General features: G+C 38.0%; 1 protein-coding gene across 2 annotated transcripts in view; it reads left to right on the top strand.

Moving 5' to 3' along the window:
* Window positions 1-22387, top strand: part of LOC113054524 (kin of IRRE-like protein 3) — a 128943-nt gene that overhangs the window by 95090 nt on the left and 11466 nt on the right. For both annotated transcript variants that reach the window (XM_026220135.1, XM_026220134.1), the window contains exons 4-11: window positions 791-948; window positions 3793-3943; window positions 9564-9669; window positions 13920-14068; window positions 14437-14564; window positions 15219-15345; window positions 20409-20509; window positions 21819-22017. In XM_026220135.1, the coding sequence (XP_026075920.1) occupies window positions 791-948; window positions 3793-3943; window positions 9564-9669; window positions 13920-14068; window positions 14437-14564; window positions 15219-15345; window positions 20409-20509; window positions 21819-22017 (1119 nt within the window). The remainder of the gene's footprint in view (window positions 1-790; window positions 949-3792; window positions 3944-9563; window positions 9670-13919; window positions 14069-14436; window positions 14565-15218; window positions 15346-20408; window positions 20510-21818; window positions 22018-22387) is intronic.

Below are 22387 nucleotides of genomic sequence, written 5' to 3' on the forward strand. Positions count from 1 at the left end.
AACTATTCATACGTTCTGAGAACCATGTTTTTTGTTAGTTTTTTTCAAGCTGGAGTGAGACTTCATTGGTTCCAGGGAAGGAACACCAGTTAACAAATCACACAGGACTCTGAGATCGTTGCATAGTATGAAGGCCTCTCCATGGTCTGATGTGCTACACATAGAGATCTGAAGAGAAGATGTCCATCGTCCTCCTTCTGAGATTTCTTTTCATGAAGAAACATGGTCCAAATGTCCCCTTTGCATCCTAAACTTGGCTGTTAAAGTACCCTTAAAGTACCCGGTTGCTCAAACTTCTATGTGCCATCTGACTGGCCAAAAATCTTGGTGAGAGTAAAAGCTGGCAGAAGTCTAATCAGTAAGATATGAGTAATGGGGTCTCAGCTTCTCTCTTAATGAAGTCAGCATCTCTGGGATGTCCCCCAACAACAAGCATCCCCCAGTTCAGCCCGTGCTGGCATCTTCAAACAGTCCCTCCTCTTCTCACGTCTTACTGCCCTCTCTCTCTTTCCAGTGCTCTCTCTGGAGCGCTCAGGATGTAGCAGCTGCTTGTTGCCTTTGATTTAGACTTGCCCCAGATATGCTCCCTAATGAGCTGAGTGCCCAATCAATAATTTACCTGAGTGAGAAGCAGGCTGATCAGAGCTGTGTAAAAAGAGAACTGCAATCAACGCTATTCAGAAACCTGTTTTTTAACTCATCCTTCCATTTTATCTCCCTCTCTTGCACTATGTGCCATTGTTTGTGAAACAAGAGGATAGACTTCTCTGATCTTTTCTTTTTTTTTCAGTTCCTCCTGATGACCCTGTGATAATCGGAGCACCTGTGGTGAGCTTGCGTGCGGGAGACTCGCTAAACCTTACCTGCCATGCCGAAAATGCCAAACCAGCTGCCTCCATCATCTGGATCCGTAATGGAGAGGTGTTGAACGGTGCCGCATACACCAAGGTATGGCAGATCCCTGCTGCTGGCGGTTATTGTAACAACAGTATGCAGTCCTGAAATGTGCTGAAACCAGGGACCAGTTTAAAAACATAAATGTGTTCAAATGAACAATTGAATGCACCTATGATGCCCAGAAAAGTGTCAAATTGAAAATTAATATCCAGCTATTATGTCCAGAAATGCTGTTTTAAACATTTTAGATGCTGAGTGTTTGGTTTCAAATTGAATAATAAAATGTTTCATTTTGAAAGCTTTTGTAGCATCCACAAAAATTGTTCTCAAATATTTTGATTCAATTCAAACATGCATATGATGCCCAAAAAGCTTCTTCAAATGTCTTGACTCAGTTCCAAATGTGCATATGATGCCCAGAAAAAAGCTGTCTCAAAAGTTTTGATTTAATTCAAACATGCACCAATGCTCAAAAACAGTGTTTCATTTCAAATTGGATGATCAGATGATCAAAAGATTTGTGAGTTCAAACATTTCCCAAAAAACTGTCTTGAGTGTTTCGTTTCAAATTGAATGATCTATCATGTCCAAAATGTTGTTTTGAAAGTTTTAGGTTCAGCTTGTACATCTGATGCTCAAAAACGTCTGAAATTGTTTTCGAATTAGTACCAGATATTCATTTCAAAGTGAACGATCGAGTCTATGATCCCCAAAAATGATGTTATCAAAAATGTTTTCAATCATAAAATAACACGGTTCATTCGGCATTCAAACATAATGATTGAACCATGATTTGAATGTTTACATTTTTTTTTTTAAATACACACATTCCGCAAAAATGCTGTCTAAAAACTTTTCAATTCAATCTGAACATTGAAGTTCTTCTGTGACACCAAAAAATGCTGTCTAGGTGAATAACTGCATAGGTTTGGAGACACAACATGTATGGCAGTATTATTATTATTATTTATTTTTTTATTTGTTTTTTTTGCCTAGAGTTGATATTTTCAACATTACCCCTCTTTCACATGTCAAAAAAAAAAAGAGTCTCATGAAATCCTGCACTCCGCCTGGCTGCGTGTCCTCAAAGGCTCGGCACTGTCAAATTAATGACAAGTTGAGGACTAATTTTTAATTTAATCCTTGGGGCAAAGTGAAGCTGTAATGCAGTGCTTTAAATATGTCATAATGGAAAGACATTCCAAAACTCCATTATGAATGTGTTCCTCAGCAATTTGCTCAGTTTGTCAGCTTTAGGGAGAAAATTGAGAGAGCAGGAAACGTGTTTAAAGGGCCGCTCGTACTATGATTGGAGAGCGTAATCTGCTCATTTTGAGTAAACTCAACCCCCCAGCACCCACCGGAGAGAGTCCCTTCATTAATTAACCAGACATCATTTAGACACAAGCAAGCTAGACAGGTTAACTCTTTTTTTTTTCAACAGAAGTACTGCTTTCAAATCTGTTCTACACTTGGGAGACTCTTTTAAATCCTTCTGAAATCAAGTGCCTCCATGAGACGGATCAAAACAAAGCTATTCACGTCTCAAAAGTCATGCAAGTGTAAACTGGATATTGGATGTTGTTTTAATGAAAACAGGATTCTCGTAACGAGTGCTGGGACAGAACAGCCTGCAGAACTGAACGTGGGAATGTACAGAGGAATTACTTTGGATTAATCTGTTAAACATGTTCAGAGGTGCCGGTTCAACCTCCTGCTTCTTCCGTTTTCACAGTAAATGTGTGTTTTTCCTTTACGCAACTCAGCGTGTCAACACGATTAAGGATGGATTGATATCACAGGATGATTTCACACTGATATTCAGCTTCATCCATTGAATTGTTACCACAGTCAGACAGAAAATCAACAGCGCTGACAAAATAACCATAATGCATTTAATCACACACTCATCCGATGTGTGTCTTCATGAGGTGTGTTATTATTTTAGTGTTCCTTGATTAATTTGTTAATTAATGTATCATCTCATATTTATGTATTTATTTATATTTTAATATATATATTTTGTTCTACATGAACATTGATTTATTGTCTGAGGACGGGTGGCTGATGTCATTTTATAAAACTGATTAAAATGGCTGTTGAAATGAAAAGACATCATCTCTGATCTGTTTCAAAGGGGAAATGTTGTTGGCAGGTAAAAGTGAGAGAACGCTCCGTCTCATCCTTCAAAAATCTGTGAAAAATTGTCTGTATTTTGGATCAAGCTTAATTTGATTTTGTGCCGTGAATGTCTAATGACTGGTGAGCCTCATCATAACACAATTACCTTTTAGAAGAATGTCAGACGATAAAAGCACAAGAGATTAGAATTTTTCATTTTTCTCCAGGAAACAAGCTCCATTCCGAACACTCTTTATTGCGTTATTTGATTAATTCTGCGAGAGATTCTGTTATAGCTGCGAGGCTGACGGCTGTTTTAGATGAAGTCAATATCCTTCAAATATCTGTACCAATTTTTTAATAATCTTTCCTCAATAAACACGGTTCTCTACAATAGCTTGAATACCAGAGCGCAAAAGTGCAGGTAATATCGCCTTGAATAAGCTTCTTTGTGACTGATATATGAAGTGTGTGACTTCCAGTGAAAGATACCTCAATACAGATTTCAGCACAGAGCTAGTCTGATAACAGAGCAAACATTTCATGTTTATTTAGCACTCGAGACTCAAGGGTTGTTGGGTTGATGGTTTGTTCTGAGACTTCCAGCAGAGAGGAGCTGATTGCAATCTGTTTTTGACCTACACTCAAGAGGAAGCCCAAGGATAGACCATCTTGAACTGTTTAGCTTGTTATTTTTTCTGCGAATATCATTGACCATCTGTAAAATGCTGCCCAGTGACAATTTACCGCTTATGATGGTTGTGTTTACCGCAGACACTGTTGCGAGATGGCAGAAGGGAAAGCACGGTCAGCACCCTCCACATCTCTGCCTCGAACATCGAGAGCGGCCAACAGATCACCTGCCGCGCTTCCAACAAAGCAGCACCCAACGGCAAGGAGGCCACCGTCACCATCGACATCCAACGTGAGTGAATCTTCCACCGGCTGAGCATCTGTTCAAACACAGTTAGCGGCAGACACGCTCAAGCTCACTTTCCTCTTCCGAATCCTGAGACCTGCCTTCTGAGCGTGTCTGTCTATGTGGATAAATTATTCACATGTGAAAATCCGCTATGTGCTGTCCTATTTTCTTTATCCAAACATCCGCTGTGAACGCATGCGATGCGATGTCTGAGCACATGTCGTACCACGCTCCACAGACACACAAGGCTTGACACAATTTTAGTTTTTCCTTGTTTTTTGTCTTGGAGAACCAATTGTGAAAGTGACAGTTTCACTAAACGCAGCATACAGGGACGTTTCTAAGCTTTAAGCCGGTTATTGTTGGATGTAAGTGCTAATTGTTATATTTTAAATGTCGGAAGAATTGAACATGATCAGATCCTCCTTCTGTATACAGGCGTTTAGTTGATTTTTATTTATAGCAGTCGTAAGCTTTGCTGTCAAAAGTGTATCTGAAAGCACTAAAATGAAAGGCCTGAACTAATTCAGCGAGAAGATTAGCTTTTGATGAAATATTTCTGACAATGTATGCATAGGGAACAAAGACGTTCTTTCAGCTCTCTCACAGTAAGTGTTGAAAGATATTAAGTCTGACTAATAAAGCAGAAAATATATCATATGGAAAGATCCACAAGTTCTGACATCTCATTTCTTCACTTGTTTTATTGCCCAGAAGGAATGCACCTCAGCACAATGGTGCTCAAATTCTGAATTGAAAGCGTGAAACGGAAAACTTTTGTGTTTTTTTTTTTTTTTTGCTCTTCCAGGCTTGGCCCAAATCGTTTTGTCATGCAAAACAATAGAAGAGTTTTACTGTAAGCTTCTTTCCTCCCTGTATTGCACAGGCACTCCTGATTGGTCAGTTTTGAAGATGTCGCCACTGTATGGGCCAATGAAATCCTTTGTTTAATTAATCATGATTGGAGAATGTAAAACCAGCCAGGTTCCAGATTATATTCACTATCCTTCACTATCTGTCAAGTGTTTGGAATGGTAAATATTTTTGTAATAAATTAATATTAATAAATGTAAAAAAAAAATCTGAATTTTCATCAGACATTACTCCAGTCTTCAGTGTCACATGGTCCTTCAGAAATTATTCTGATATGCTGATTTGCTGCTAAGGAAACATTTTTTTATTATTAACATGTTGAAAAAAGATTTTTGTTCCTTGTTATTTCTGTGAAAACAATGATATACTACCATTCAAAATGTTTGGTTGAGTATATAAAAAATTATTATTTAATTAAGCAAGGAGAAATTAAATTGATCAGAAGTGTCATTCAAGACATTAATAATATTACAAAATATTTTTGCTTTAAAGACAAATGTTGTTCTATTGAAATATATTTATCAAAGCAAAAACTGTTTATATTTATAATAATAAGAGAAATCATTAACAACTGATCACCGAATCAGCATATTAGAATGATTTCTCATCATGTTCATGTGACAGTGAAGACTGGTGTAATGTCTGCTGAAAATTCTGATTTGTAATCACAGAAGTTAATTATATATTCAAATTGTATATTTCACAATATTACAGTTTTTACTGAATTCAAATCAATTCAGCCTAAAGCTTAAGAAACATCTTTTAAAAACATTACAAAATCTTAATTATTCAACACTTTTGACCGGTAGTGTATGAGAAAGTCAGTGAAATTGCCACAAATAAGCTAACTGCTACTGCCAAGATTCATTTAGCTCATAATTCATGGAGGCTCAAACTTCCCTTTAGCCATCTTTATTGGAATAATTTATGCCATATCTAACCTGAGCCTGTGCGCTCCGGCGTTTGAGATGTGGAAGGTCTAATGCGAGGAAGCAGTTCAGTGAAGTGGAGACCCCGCTGTAGGCCACGCACTGGAAGAACATGTGCTGGGTAAATAAGTGATGACTGAGAGCAGAGAGGTGCTAGAACCTTTGGGCCAAGGCGGCCCATGGGGAGCTCCAACCGGCGCCAGGGGCACTTTCCTGATGCGTCATGTCATCAATATTTATAAAAGACAGCTGTTGAGTGAGGTGCCATGAAGGAAATGTGTTTGTGGCAGAGTTTGAAGAACTGGCAAAAAATGTTTTCCACTGTTCACAGAGATTATTTACTGAAAACACTTTCATTATATCTCGCATGCTGTTTTTTCCATTTATCCTGCTCTGTAGGTAATTGCACAACAACAACAGATATAAATTGCACTGGCCTGATCTAATACAGCAATGTGAAAGAGTGGCAGGAGTTCATCAGCGGAATGGGGGAATGTTTAGATTTCATTTCGTCTTAAGTTTTTGCGTTCCGCCTAAAGTGTACCGCTATTAAACAGCGCTGATCTGTGGGTACATGAGTCACTGGTGACCTAAATAAGCGTGTTGCTTTTCACATTTCTGCTATACTCTGGCCTTCCTCTTTATACCAGACAGAAAACATTTGCTTCTAATCATATATAAGCTCTTGGCTGTGAAAGCACTGGCCTATTTAACTGGCCTAACATAAGGCAAAAATGGAAGCAAACTAAAAAAAAATGACCACTTTTTAGATGATTTTTTTTTAAGAGTGAGAAATGTGTAATTTAGATTTAGTCACATTTTACATATTATAATTTCTTTCTCTGTGTTTTTCTTTAATCAGTTTGGCCTTTAGCAGATGGTCTTCCAGTGTGTCAGAGTTAAGGTTTCCTATCGTTATTAGTCTGACACCCTTCGAGAATTCTGTTCTAGATTCCATTGATGATGGTTATTAATGGAAAGTTTATTGGTGGTTCCTCTCCTTAAAACACCATTTTGATAAGGATAAACAAATTAATCTGCAACGTGTTGACATTCACATCTTCAGCACTCTCCTTCTTCCATTCACATGTTCTCTCTTTAAAGGTCATCAGTGCCTCTCAACCACATCTGGTAATTAAAACTTCCCCATTAAACAACCCGTTTCATATTTCATAAAAGCGTTCTCAAAGCTCACAGCCCACATCAATCCGCGTCCACGCCTCACTTTATCCCATTTTAGTTTTCCTCCCACTTACGACTCAAAAGAGGTTTGGTTTTCTCGTAAATCTTCACAGCAAGTGCCGCCGATAATGCCGTCCGACCCTTTGCTCGAACGTGGCGTGAAGATCTTTCACGCCGTTAGCTCGTAGGCCTCGCCGTACCAGTTCGTTTAAGAATTAGCACCCAGGAGAGCGGCTCTCCGCTTCTCAAAGTAATTGCCTTGAAAATAAAAGTAGGTTTGAAACAATGGTGTTTGTTAGGAATAATTAACAACCGCATGTGCACATGGAGCCGCGTCTGGAGGCCTCTTGTGAGCTCCTGTCGTGTGAACCCACTCACTATATCAAGCTCAAGAAAACACTCACTCACATTCCCCCTTGAGTCCTCCATTCAAAATAGATGCATACCTCTATGTTTAGAGGACATGGAGGTTTTGGATGCATATTTGCACGCGGTTCTTTTTCAGAGTTAGAGAAACCTAGAAACCTCCCTAAATCCCAGTGATTCCACAGTCCGACGCAAACTTCATTTAAAATGAATGACCACATATCAATGTTGATTCTGTACCATCTTAGGACCTGGCATGTTTTTGTAGAAACTCATGTGGACTAGTTGCCCTGAGCCTTGTGACGTAGCTTTTCAAATAATATTTGTTTATTTGTGTTGTATTTTTAATCACTGGTTCATTTGTCATTGACTAAAATGCTTCACTACGTTTATGCCCGAATTCTTAATTTTTTTTGGAAAAACTGGGATACACTACACACCTTTTCAAAATCTGAACAAGGTCATAAACTTGCTGGCTTTGTAAATGGATTCACATTAAAACTAGGGATCATACAGTAAAAGCCTCACACTACCAGACCCCCAAGTCCTTCTAGACACAACTAGCATTAATCTTTCTGAACTGCAAAGTCGGGCAAAAATCTGTATAAAAGTTGTGTAGTTTAGCCTTGAGTAATAGCACTGTCTACATGTTATTGTTCAAGACTAATTACATATTTTTAGCTTGATACATTTCTTTAACATTCATTTAGCTATTTTAAAAGATGGGAATAAGCGCACATAATTCACACATTCAAAACAGGTTTATGAGTAAAATTCATTCATGAATGGATATTCAAAAGGTACAATAAAAAAAATGGTGTGGAAAAAAATGTACACAGAAATTACTACAAAAAAAAAAAAAAGTATTTATTTTATTTTTACCGTGACCAGTACGTGAAAAAACACTGTTAATTAGAAGATGAACACTGGACTTCTGGAGGTTAAGGAGGAAATGGATTCATTAATTTTTCAGAAACCACACATATTATTTAACATTTCACCCGGTTCAAGGTAATTCTTGTTAAAGCAGAGAACATGATTCATCATTTTAATCAACTAACAGCCCTTAAAAGGAGTAATAACCTCCATTCTCATGACAGAAACATGAACAGAAACGTTTGAGTCATAATAGTCAAAATTTTCAGTTTCAGTTTTCCCCTCACACTCTATCGCTGTTATTCTTTCTCTAATATGTTCGAATGTGTTGTTTTGTCTTTTCAGTGTTTTGCAGAAAAAGCTGCAGGTTAGTTTTAAATTAATAGGCCCGCGCCATAAGGCATTATGAATGAAACATCTGTCCCAGGTACAAATACATTGGGCAAGTGACGGAAGCAGATTTCTAATGAGAAATCAGACCCAGTGCTGTGTCTGGGCTTTTCAGAAGCCTCTAATCACATTCAGACCTGTGGGAGGTGACAGATCTGTCCACTGCACTTAGACAGGACTGGGGCAGATTGTAGAAGCTTTTCTCATATTAAAGTTTCAGGATTTTGGGGAGAAAAACAGCACAAGGAACCTCTGGTGTCTGGAATCGCTGTGATTTGTCTGTATGTCGCTGATGTTTCTACCACTGGCCTAGTTAATGTCCAACATGCCCTGTGTCCAAACAAACACACGCCACAATCATGCTTTCACAGACAGGTCCTTCAGCTCTGAGAGTGTCAGCACCTATCTGTCTGCTGTCACTTCCTGTCTGTCTGCTGTCAGTCCTGTCTGTCTGTTCGGGTTTGGGTGTCTGTAATTGGGAAGGAGTGAACAGAAGCAAACTCTAGCAAAGTGGGATAGCCTTGATCCAACCATATCAATTTCCTGCATATTTAAAACTTTCTTTTGTTTTAATTGAAACTGCCAGTTTTTTTTACGAGAATTCCAGCACCGCATTAAACTCAACTAAATAAAATGTAATTGTTGTCTGAAATGGTTCAATAAAAAGGCTGGGGTAAATATCGCTTTTGCTTAATGTGAATTTGGCTGCTGTTTGTTTAATTCATGCAATCAATCTATTTGTTCATTTCGCCGAAAACTCTCTTTAATCATGCTCATTTTAAAAGTTGTTTAAATTCTAATTCAGCAATTAGAAGGCAAGTTACAGCGCCAATTAATCTTAATGCAAAGTAGCTCCCATTACCGAGAAAAAGAATAATCAAGCCTTTCCCGCTTTTTAGAGTATTTTTAGTTCGTTCTTTAATCCGCAATTAATCTTTCTGACGAGTGTTTATTAATGAGTGTTTTGCGGTAAAGATGAAGTTGACCGGCCCTCTCTGCTCCTCCAGATTTCCCACTGGTGAACCTCTCTGTGGAACCGCAGCCTGTTCTGGAAGGCAATCTGGTTAAGTTCCATTGTGCCGCAAAAGCGAATCCCCCTGTCACTCATTACAGGTGAGAGCTCACACACACACACACACACACATACACACACATAGACCGGAAACTGGTTTCCTTTTTCAGTATCTCATACTTTCACTCTCCTGATGCCTTCATGGAAAAACCATATGAATTTCATTTTAACACGTTCATCACATATGCATGCAAAGCAGCATGATAAATTAATGTGTTTTTTTAAACACGTGATCATATGGAAATAGCAACTGAGGCACAACGTGACACATTGAGAGCCATTGTGCTAAAACAACCCAAAACTCATATGCAAATTTAATTTAATTTTTTATTTGTGACATCACAATGTGGGGAAAGCTTAGCTTTGGGTAAGTATTTTTTATACAAAGTGACAATAAAACATGCATTATGTTACAAAATATTTATCTTTTTAATAAATGATGTTCATTTGAACTTGCTATTCATCAAAGGGTCATGTAAAAATCTATTACATTTTGTTTTGTGATTTCACTGGAAAGTCTTGATCATATAGAGAAAGACAGCGTCACGCTTAACATCTTTTTAATCAGCATAGAGCGAGAGATTATCACGTGCCACCCCATTAGGATTTCATACATTATTCATGCCAGAGTGGTCTAAAGAAGCACAGACCGACACACTCCAGACTCTCGTGCCTGTGCCCTCAGCCAGCTGGACAAAGAGTCTCCAAAGCGTAGAGGACACTGTGTGTCTCCTGTCCCTTGACCCACTACAGCAGGCTTCAGATGCGTGCTGTGCCACAGACCAAACCCTCGGCCAAGTGTAATGTCATGAATTCATCAATCAAGCGCGAGGAAGCTCTCCACATGAGACTGGCTTCATGGAGAAACACAGCATTTGAATTCACACTGCAGGAACACAGAAGCCCAACTAATTACGAAGAAAGTCATTACTGATTGCGGGAGATTTCCTGTGGGCATTACACCGTTCCTCTGAGAGGATTAGAGCTGCCTCACTAGAAAGAGGAAGGATTATTTTCACTAGCCAATATTTTATTCATGTTCGTTTTGTTTACATAAATATGGAAATTAATTTAACTTTGTTTTGTTTTTGTTGTTTTTTGTAAGACAAAATGTAACATTTCTTACTGCAGGCGTCCGGTCCAGCCGCTCGCAGAAATAAAACCCATCACTGTTCTCCTGTGGCATTTGAAATGAGATTAGTGAAGCTGTAAATTAATTAGCAGAAATAATGCCTTTATGTTCGGCGGTCATGATGGCCATTTAAGACCCTGAGTATTTTTCATTCATGGCTTTTCATAACTTCGCAGAGCAGTTTTTATGTCTAATGGAATTTGATCTCACAGCTCCACTAGTGATTGACTCCTATGGATTTTTCAATGGCTGATGCCGATACAGTGGGCTAGCATTTTACTTATTTTTTCATTCCAAATGTGAGAGAACAGAATGGACATGAATTTGTCCTTCTTAATTGACTTAGCATTGCATTTTCCTTGTGCTTTAATGACAACAGCACTTTTGTACTACAGAAACTTGGTGCAGAACCTGATGATCATGTTCTCAAGCACGATACAATCTTGTATTGCAATTAAAAACTAAATTTGATAAAAAACTAAATTGATTGGTGACCTACAAGTAGTGCAGAATACAATTTTTGAAACCTGTAAGTCACACATTTAAATTCAGTGTTTTGAATTACACATTTTCAGTGTAGATTCAGACTTTCAAACCCGACAAGAACTTAAATATAGCAATTATATGGATAAAAATATCTTGGCATTAAATAGAAACACTTATTTTACAAAAAAGAAATTGATTATCATTGCTTCATTCCATCATTCATCAATATGATTCATTCAAACACTGATTCTTTCATAAATGAAACATCTTTATAAGTTAGTGTTTGAATCATTTACTCAAATGATTCTTCCAAACACTGATTCGTTCAGGAACGAAACAAGTGAATGAGTCATTGAATCATTCACTCAGATTTGTTCAAAACAGCATGTTGATCACAGCGGTTAGTTCTGTTGTGGTTTTCATGGGAACTAGTTTCATTAACGGAGCAAAAATAGAAAAAGTAATGAACAAATTGGAAATAATGTACATTTAATTTAGCTTTTTGTTGATTGAACTGTTGTTATAAATTGTATGGCTAGTCTGAATATCGAAATAGCAATCTTGCTTACAGTATACGATATTGCTTAAGCATCACTACATAGGCATATATAAAATTTTATCTGGTGCATGTGAAATACACAGTGACCGTGAAATCACATTAAGATTTATGCTTTTTTTTTTTTTTTTTAAAGATGTGGCCTTTTGTTTTTCTTAAACTTAGACCTCTCTCCACCAAAATAACACCTTGAAACGTGAAGCTGCCATAAAGATTTCAATAAAAGCCACTTTTCTCAAAAATGTAGCCACAACCTTACTATAGAAAAGAGCAAGAGAGAGCGAGTCTTTTAATTCTGGCTGCGATTGTTTGTTTGTTTTCTTGAACTCGCAGAGTGGAAAACTGGGGCGTGAATGGATGGAATCAGACACGTCGCTTTTCTGCCTGTGAATAAAGTATGTGCTTTGTGTCCCTCCAGGGGCTTTCTGTCAGTGCTGGTGTTGGCGGCTTTGTTCTGGCGTAGGTGATTTGTCTTGTCTTATCCTCATTTGTCACCTCCGAAGTGTCTTCTGGAAGACGCTCTGTTGGGCGTGTCGGACATTTGATGTGAACATGTGGCTTTGCAGCTTGGCATCGGTGGGCATCAGCGTCCACGTGACTGATTGCTTGTTTTGGTGGAGACGGTTTGTACCACCCAGTGTTTTAATTCGAAATGCGTCCGATCACAGACAGCCCTCCTGCAGCATCTTAAAAAACAAACAATTTCTTTTCCACGGGTGCTGTATCGGCTTACACCTTCAGAGGATTCTTTTTTTATTCTAGGGTTTGTGCATATACTATTGCTGTTGAATTATGTAAAGAAAGCAGCAAAACAAATGGATTTGGTTTGTGTATTGTGAAGCCTTGAGAGCACAGTTTGTCTTTCTGGCTGAGGTTTGGACATCTTTTTCTTTTCTTGTTTGGACTCTTTCTGAGATAAAGTTGTCACAGCCCTTCGTAGAACACAATGATTTTCTCTTGGAATATGTCAAGATGCAGCCCTCGTCTGAGCCAAAGAAAGTGTCTCCCTGGCAGGAGGACGCTGTAATTTCTCATACAGCTCCGCGTCTTGATTCAATTAAAGTAAGACAGTTAATCACTTAAATGTCAAAGATCCATGGAAATTGTTCACAACACTTTTTCTATTTAGGCACCAAATACAGGATTAAAATAATTTCATAAACAACTTACGCTGACTATTGGCACCATTGCAAGTGATGAAATTGAATTTTCTTAACAGGATGTAATCAGCATTCGTTTGAATCTGTGATGAGACCTGCTGTGATTATCTCTTAGTTTTTGATGCTTTTGATGCTTAATTAATCAATTGCCACTGGATTAGTTACACATTAACAAATCCCATATGTTTGAATGAAAAGGATATCTGTCCATCTCTGCAGATAGAATATTTCTCTTGGCCCTTTTTTTTCTTTTTCTTGCCATATTTTAACTTGGTCAGACTGTTTCCTCCTGAGATTGACAGGCGAAGCCATCAGCTCTGTCCTGTGTGTGGATCTCTCTTAGCTGTTCTCTGTTCTGTTCTCGCTGTCGTCCCCAAAGGAACCCAGAGGAAACTATATGGAGAAGAAAGTTGTCTAGGGGTCAGCACATATAAATTACATTACACCGACTACATTCATTACACCAAATTCTTTTTATTTGTGTAACACTGTCCACTTTTACTTCACAGATGCAAACAAACGTTTATCTGCTTAGTGCTTGATCCTCCTGTCTGAATCTGGAGCAGCAGCGATCGCTCGTGTTGTCCGATATTTTCTCGCTTTCCTCTTTACGTTTCACTATTATGACCGCAGCATCGAAGACAGCCAGTGATAGAAGCAGCATCTAAAAACCTCTTAATGTAGTCCTGTTATTCTTCTGCCAAAGAAGACATGAAATGAAAATGAAAAGTCCCCAAAAAAACAAACTAAATTACGTCAGACACTCTGAAGAATGTTTTTGTTGTTTCAGTACACCATGCAAATAAGACATGATCTCATTTGGTCATTTGACAATGAAAAAATAAATTTCTTGTCACCTTTGATCTTTACGGCAGATCTGAAAAAAAAAAAACTTTGCTGTGTCCATCTGGGCTTTTCATTTCCCTGCTCTGTTTTTGTCTTTTATTGGATGATTAGATGGGCGAAGGGGGGAAACATGATCACAGATGCAACGGGAGACACTTATGAGGTGCTGGTTGATCATTCCTTCTTCACCGAGCCTGTATCCTGTGAGGTCACCAATGCCCTGGGCAGCACCAACATCAGCCGTAACGTGGATGTTTACTGTGAGTTTAACTGCTACATATACAGTGGGTACCTTTTTTTTTATTCAGTGCAACTTATAACATCCAAGTGAAAGATATAACACCAACATGTCAAAAAAAAAAAAAAAACACCCGAATCAGTGAGTTGGAAAAAGGATCAGTATTTTGTTGAACCACCTTTTGCTTTAATCACAGCCTGTAGTCTGTTGAGGTATGTCTCTGCTAATTTTGCTATATTTGCCCACTCTTCCTTGCAGAGCTTCTCAAATTCATTTAAATTTGATAATGACCTCCTTCCACCCATTTCTTTAGTAGCATGATTTTCTTATATGAATGTTCTTTTGCATAAAGCAAAAGATAATTAATATGCGTATGCGTTTGTGTTGTAGTCGGACCCCGTCTGGCCGCTGAACCCCAGAGCCTCCAAGTGGATCGGGGATCTGATGCCGTCTTCAGCTGCGCTTGGATTGGAAACCCTTCGCTCACCATCGTCTGGATGAAAAGGGGCCATGGAGTCGTACGTAATTTACTCTGCATTGCTCAGAAAACTTATAACAGGGATGTGCAAAAATTGTCTCGCTTTCAGTTCCTGAGTTGGCAGTACTCCACTGAAAGTTAAATTGGAATTATCCACCCTTTTCTTGAGTAACTGTTGAGTGCCACTATGATGGATTTTAACTTCTGTTTGGATAATGTCATGTATCAGCATTCTGCATTCTGTCACATAGAATCAAATTCAGGAGTTTAATTGTAATTTAAAGTGCATTCTTAATTACAATCTGAATTGTACACATCTCTATCTTATAGAAATGTATTCATTTTTCCTTCTGGATGTGATGAATGTGTCTGACACACACGTGACTGATCTGTTTTTGATGAAGCTAACAGCTGTGACAGTTGAGTTTCAAGGGCTAATGGACCTTATGTAGAGCACATTGTGTTTGTGTAGGTCGTCATCTGTTAGGATCTCACAGCTGATGTAGAAATGAAGTCAAAACTCAAGGAACAAGCTGTATTTGTGACTAGAGTGATGGTTTATTATACTGTAGATGCAGTTCTGCTTCATGAATTTTCTTAAAAAAAAAAAAGACAAGCAAGAGAAAACTTTTTAACAATCTCTATAATGTTTACTGTAGCGTTTTGTTTTCTTCAAACATCTGTTACCTTGCAGGTGCTAAGCAACGAGAACACCTTGACACTGAAGGGAGTGAGACAAGAGGACGCTGGGAAATACGTATGTCGAGCTGTGGTGCCGCGGGTAGGAGTGGGAGAGAAGGAGGTCATGCTTACGGTCAACGGTAAATATCTTCAACACTTTGTTTATATTCCAGTGTGTTGGTTCAGTGAATTTTCTTTTGCTTCGGCTTTTGATTGCTTTGACTCACAAGAGCTGGAAGAGGCTCTCCAAAGCAGGATCAGGCCACATTTCACTCAGGCTAAAATGGATGTTTTCTACACTGTTTAGCTTTGTAATAACCGAGACATGCTCCATGACCCTCGGATATATGGGTGCCGTAATCAGGAGAGCTGATCTTGAATCGCTCTCATCATTTCTTCTCATTCGCCAATAGATGATAGACTCAGAGCGTGTGAAATACTTGAAGGACTCTACCAGGTTTCTGAATCAATACGGGCGTATTGATTAACCCCACACTTCGAGAAGTGTATTTCCCTGAAATGTAATCAAAAAAAAAATATCACAGGCCATTCGGGCAGCTCAAAAAGTATAGCAACAAAGACCATATACATATGTGCTTTGATTGTTTTGCTTTGTCTTGCTGTCGGCATCATTTTATTGGTTATTCTCGCTCCCGAAGAGCTCATGAAAAAGTGTTATGGAGCTTTGTATGCTTTATCCGTTTGTTTTGATGGGAACTTTTAAGTCCTAAGGGCTTTGCAATAACACCGGCCTGCTCCTGTGAGGCTATAAGCCTCTTCAGCGCTCTATGAATTCGTAATCTTTGCTGTTTTTCCTCTTGTGGTGTTACAAGGTTGAGATCTGGCCCGGGTCGACATGTGTGACTGCGGGTCTTCTTGAGTCCTTGGGTCTAATCCGGTCTTAAAGGAACCGTTCAATCAAAAATTCTGTCATAATTTACTGTTTCAGACCTGTATTACGTTGTGTCTTCTATTGAAATACAAAAAGAGTGGAAATGTCTTATCCGTACATGTGAAAATGGGCTGAGAATTAAACAAATAATAGTCTTTGTGGCAGTTGTCTTTTAACAATACAATCCTTCTTTACTTTACAAAGGTTTAAAAAAATCGAGAAATGTTGACATGCTTGAGCAAAACAGACATTTTTGGAACTATGGCAGCCCAAAATTTATAAGAAACAAGTATTTGATGCATTTAGCTAATGTGGTGCAGGGCAGTGTACTTTATTGGCCTTTTTTGAAACTTGAATGTATTGGAAAAAGCTGCATATATACATACCAAACATTGCCTTTTGTGTTCCACAGAAACATAGTAATACAGTTTTAAAAATGCCCCAGCAGTGTAAGGTCACTCTTGAGGTCTATATCACAATCTAGCACCGACGAATACTTTGAATTCAGTCAGACTAAACATTTCAAACCCAAATATGTTATGCAATCTGTAAAAACGCCCACAATGTAAATGAAGTTGTGTTCCTGATGCAAATCATGAACTCTAAAAGTTAAGGTCTGTATGATAATGTAGCTCAGTCACCTCTTTGACAAAGATGGTTCTCGATGACCCATATCTGCTCCTGTTCAATAAGCAGTGACATTTCGTTTGGGATGTGAACATGCCAATAATGCAGCAACACCAGTTCATCTGTGATGATCAAGCCATTTGATTGTTGTGCTTACATTAGTTAAATCAGATTACAAGGATAAGAAAATGGCAGAACTTGAATATGCTGTCATTATTTACTCCAAGATCCAAAGGTGTTCTTCAGAATATAAAATTATACATTCTACAGAAGAAATAAAGTCATACAGGTTTGCAATGACATGAGACTGAGTAAATACTTTAATTTTTGGGTGGACTGTTTCTTTAAGAAATGTGCAGCCATATGCTAATAAACTGAGGAGACGCATTAGTGCTTAAATGCCAGAAATTAGATAGATTAGACAGATGATGAACGGGAAATACAATTACTGATATTATAATAGATCATTAATGAATAACCATATTAGAGTCCATTAGGCTACAAGTGCGTCTCTTTGACGAACACAGATGATTTTGTGAGAACCCTTAAAGACGTGCGTGAATGAAACCGATCGATATCAATGCAATCACTATGCTGCTTGTGACCCTCATCTGAGGGGAACAAAAGGTGCTTTTAAACTTTTTCAAAAAGTACTTCAATTTCTGTACCTTTCTGTAAAATCCAAAGAAATAAAACTCACTCTGCTGTAAAGGCTTCAGGTTCAGGTTTGTCTTTCATGGTGAAGTTAAAAATGAAAAGATCAGTTTGCTGTCCACAAGAGGGTGACTTTAAAATAATCATTTTCAACCTCAGTCTCCTTTGAAATCAACAGGAAAACACTCATTAACAACTCAGAATGCAGTCTCAGAAGCCTCTTATGGAGGTGTTGTTGAACACAGTTTGTAGGCATTCTAAGACGTTTTCTTATAATTGAAATCAAACTGTGTATGAGAACCCCTCACAGTGTTTCCTGAACAGCTCCCCTCTCACTTCTTCTGCTTTCAGTCCACCCGTTAGAAGCTTGCTAGAAGCTGAAAGTGTGGAAAGGATGAATGATAATGTTGGTAGCTCCATGCAAGAGAGATCAGGTTAAATTACGAAATAAAATGCAACTAAATGCAACCCAGCTACAAGTTCTATTGCAGTGATTTTCAATCTTGTTGTGTTGCTTGTTAGGTTGAATTATTATTATTTTATTTACTATTGTATATTTTGTGGTTCTAGGATTACAGTTATCTTCTGTAATCCAGAACTGTGCTGTATGTTCAGTATAAACATTAGTAAGGGTGACTTCCAGTGTTTTAATTTAGATTAGGTGGATCATTTTAAAGGGTTAGTTAATCCAAGAATTAAAATTGTGTCATTAATGACTCGCACTCATGTCGTTCCAAACCCATAAGACCTCTGTTCATCTTCGGAACACGGTTTAAGATATTTTAGATTTAGTCCGAGAGCTTTCTGTCCCTCCATTGAAACTGTGTGTACAGTATACTGTTCATGTCCAGAAAGGTAATAACGGGGTAATTAAAGATCTTACAGGGGTGAAACGACATGAGGGTCATTAATGACTTAATTTTCATTTTTGGATGAACTAACCCTTTAATTATTATCCATTGATCTAATAATATTACACACACACACACACACATGCTATGACCCTCCATGAGACGTGAGTCAGTTAGCATAGATGATCAGACATTCCTTTATTCCCACCATACAAGCAGAGTATCGTTGAAAGCCAGGCACGGAGCGAGACGTGTGACTGCTCCTTCCTCATGCTCGGTCTCTCATCCTGCTCTCTCTTCTTTCTCAGCTGGTTTCCCGTCTGAGCCTGAGAGATAAAGCTGTTTAATTACAGCCCTCATTTATGGCCATGATCCCCTGTCAGATTTGTTTGGCTCCCCCAGAGGACACGATCTGAACAGGCTGCTGCTGGAAGAGCACGGAAAAAGCATCCCAGCCCTCTGCCCGACTGCAGCCTTTGAGTGTGCGTGTGATTAAGAGGGTGCCGGGGAAAGCGAGAGCATTGTCTCGCTCTCTCTCTAGAGAGACGGAGCTTCAGTGTGTACAGAAGACTCCTGCACGCTGCTGGGATCTGTAATTGATGGGATAGTACTCGCGCACTGAAACACCCGAATTCCAATTAAAATGAAAATCTGTTTTCGTATAGACACATAATGAACCTCAATCACAATCTGCTGTGGAAGGAGAAATGGCAAAGTTATGATTGTCTTTATTATGATTTTATCTCCCCCTTTTCTCTTTCACTTTTAATTATTTTAGAAATTATGAAGTTTACTTTAAGCATTATTTTTGTGGAATAAGCTGCACTGGGAACATTTAAATGACTTGCTCATCCAAAAATGAGAATTCAGTCATTATTTACTAGACCTTAATGTCATTCCAACCTTGTATGACTTTCTTCGGTGGAGCACAAAATGTAAATGGTTGGAGAATATCTTGCCACTTTTCAATATAATGAGCACTGAAACTGTCAAGCTCCAAAATGACAAAAAAGCACCTTAATAGTGGTCCATACAATCCTTGTTCAAGTCTTCTGAAGTCATGTGATAGCTTTGAGTGAGGAACAGACTGAAACTGAAGTTGTTATTTGGGAAATAACAAATCTTAACACTCAACTCCTTAACTCTCTTTGGTGCATTTGTGAAAAAGTAGTTGTCAGTTAATGTCAGTATGAAATTGAATGAAAATAACCTATTTTTCCTAAATGCATTCTATTTATCTGATTGTGAATGGTTCACCCATGCATGTTAGTTTTTTGTTGTTGTTTTTTTTACTTAAAATTTGAAAAGAATAGTTTGCTGAAAATAACTACTTTTGGCCATCTAGGTAGATGAGTTTGTTTTTTCATGGGAACAGATTTGGAGAAAGTTAGCATGACATCACTGTGAGAAAAACAGTTTGTAATAAATTCATCATAATCTTTCTACGAAACATTAAGACTTCTCCAATTTAGTATAATGTTATTTTTTTTTTCAATTACCCATTAACAGTTAAGTGTCAAGTGTTTGATGATTCAGTTCACAAAGAATGAGTTCGGAGCTGCTATATTTGTCTGCTAATTTGCACTCTATTTTTGTTTAAGTGCCTGATTTACTAAACAAAATATGCAAATGAGGTAATGTTGTTAATACAGCCACAAAATCTCACAATCCAGACACGTGAATCTGTTGTTGTTGTTTTTTTGGAAGTTTGCCTGGTTATATCATTTGAGGAATTATGGCTGCAGTGATCAATGGTGAATAGGAAAATGTACATGAACATCTCTTTTAAAGGAAATTGCGTTTACCATAATGATTGTGCCAATCAAATAGCACTGAGTTTTGTGCATAAGCCACAATCTATAATGAGCCTAATTTACATAGAAAGGATGTTTGTGCTGAAAAGAATGACAGTGACTTCATTTCAATACTTGCTGGCTGGATGTGGACAGTCAGTGAAAAATAAGCAGTGAAATAACACAAGCAACATTTTGTCCCTGATTCTCTACTCTTACACCTCATCTTAAGATAGAAGATCATCAAAAGCAGATTGGAGATCATGAAAACAGGAGCGTATGTCCTGTCATCTCCGCTCTCAGGAAGGATGTGTGCTGATGTGATGTGGTTGTGCAGGCAGTTCAGCTGTCAGACAGGAAGCTTGACTGTCTGTTATTTGTTTCAGGGCCTCCCAGCATCTCCAGCACACAGACGCAGCAGGCTCTCTACGGGGAGAAGGGCCAGATCAAGTGTTTCATCCGCAGCACCCCTCCTCCAGACCGGATTGTGAGTTCTATCTATCCGTCCAACTACCTATGTACAGTATTCAGTGGTCAAATACACCGGAATCATAGCAGACATATTCAAAGTGGTCAGATATATCTCAGTCATGTCAGTAATATTCAGTAAAATGTTAATAATAATATTTATATACACTACAGTAAAGTTTGAGGTCAGTAAGATTTTTAAGAAATTAATACTTTAGTTCAGCAAAGGTTAATTAAATTGATTAAAAGAGACAGTAAATGCATTAATATTCTTTAATAAAAGAATGTTAATCTTTTTTATTCATCCAGAAATCCTAAAAGAAAATTAGCATGTTTTCCACAAAAAATTAACCATAACTGTTATCGACATTGATAATAATAAGCAATGTTTCTTAAGCAGCAGATTAGCATATTAGAAGGATTTTTTTGAAGAATCACGTGCACAGAAGACTGGAGTAATATCTGCTGGAAATTCAGCTTTGGATGACCGGAATAAACTATGTTTTAAAATATATTAGATAGAAGACAGTTCATTTAAATTTTAGAAATACAATATTACTGTGTTTTGGTTCAAACAAATGTAGCCTTGGTGAGCTTGTAAAGCACTGAAGATCTATTAAAAAGGATTTATAGCTTGAGTGTTTGGGTTTCTTTCAGCGGTTCACAAAGCGTATGTGTGGGTGTGTAATTTCTAGACATGTGGACTGTAAAAATTCATTACAGTACTAATTACAGTAAGCAGCTCAACGAATAGTTCAGTGGAAATTGTTTCCTGTATTTTCATGGTTACAAACTGTTCATTTAATTATATGCCCAATCTCCTGTTTTCTAAGGGAAATGTATGTTATGAAGGCCAAAGTGCTCATGATCCTAAACTATTGACAACAGCACATGGCAAAAAACACAAAAACATTTGAAATACCACCGCACACAGACCTTCAACACTTGGTATATGAAACGATCAATCACTTTAAATAGGGGAACAAACTTCTCCTGACATCACAGGACAACGAGTGTAAATTAAATTGGCAAACCGTCAGACAGTGCAACCGTATTAATTATTCATGTCCTGATGCATGCTGGGAAGAGGCAGAATTGACTGAACCGCAAAAGCATTTTTTTCAGCCTAGGAGTATTTGAACGAAAAAGTGCATTAATAAAAAAATACAAAAAACAGCAAAACAGAAATGAGTTGCATTACTTGTTTTAACTTCCTGGAAGTTGCAAGAACATTGCAATAGAAATTAAACCCATAAATTGTTTCTTTTTTTTTAGCATGAACTTACTCCAAAGCATTATATAATCATTTATGCTTTTATTTTATGCAGGCATGGTCATGGAAAGAAACAGTACTAGAATCAGGAACATCGGGCCGTTACACCGTGGAGACGGTGAGCACAGAGGATGGTGTCATCTCCACCCTCACCATGAGCAACATCGTTCCTGCTGACTTCCAAACCATCTACAACTGCACCGCGTGGAACAGTTTCGGCTCTGACACGGAGATCATTCGCCTCAAAGAGCAAGGTAACAATCAGTTTACACCGCATCCTAAACAACAACACTGCAACATTTAACAATAAATAAAGCAAATAATCAGTACCTGAGATTATTATTGCTGTAGATTGAATACTGTAGTTCTGGCCACAATGTTGCAGAAACTGAAACAATAGATTCTACAATAGATTCTGCTGATTAACTTGGAAAAGATACCTTTTATTGCGGGTCACGTCGCATCTATTTAGGACACGGTGTTCAGTGCCTCAAGTGTGTGTGAGTGTGTTTTACTCGCGTCTTGCAGTGACTTGATTTTTCAGAGCATTAGGGCAAATACTGGATCATAGTCTGTTTATTCAGCTAAATGTCATCTACTAAGTATGTGGATTTCCTTAATGGA

This window comes from Carassius auratus, chromosome 35 (genome assembly GCF_003368295.1).
Source record: "Carassius auratus strain Wakin chromosome 35, ASM336829v1, whole genome shotgun sequence".
In the NCBI taxonomy this organism is placed as follows: Eukaryota; Metazoa; Chordata; class Actinopteri; order Cypriniformes; family Cyprinidae; genus Carassius; species Carassius auratus.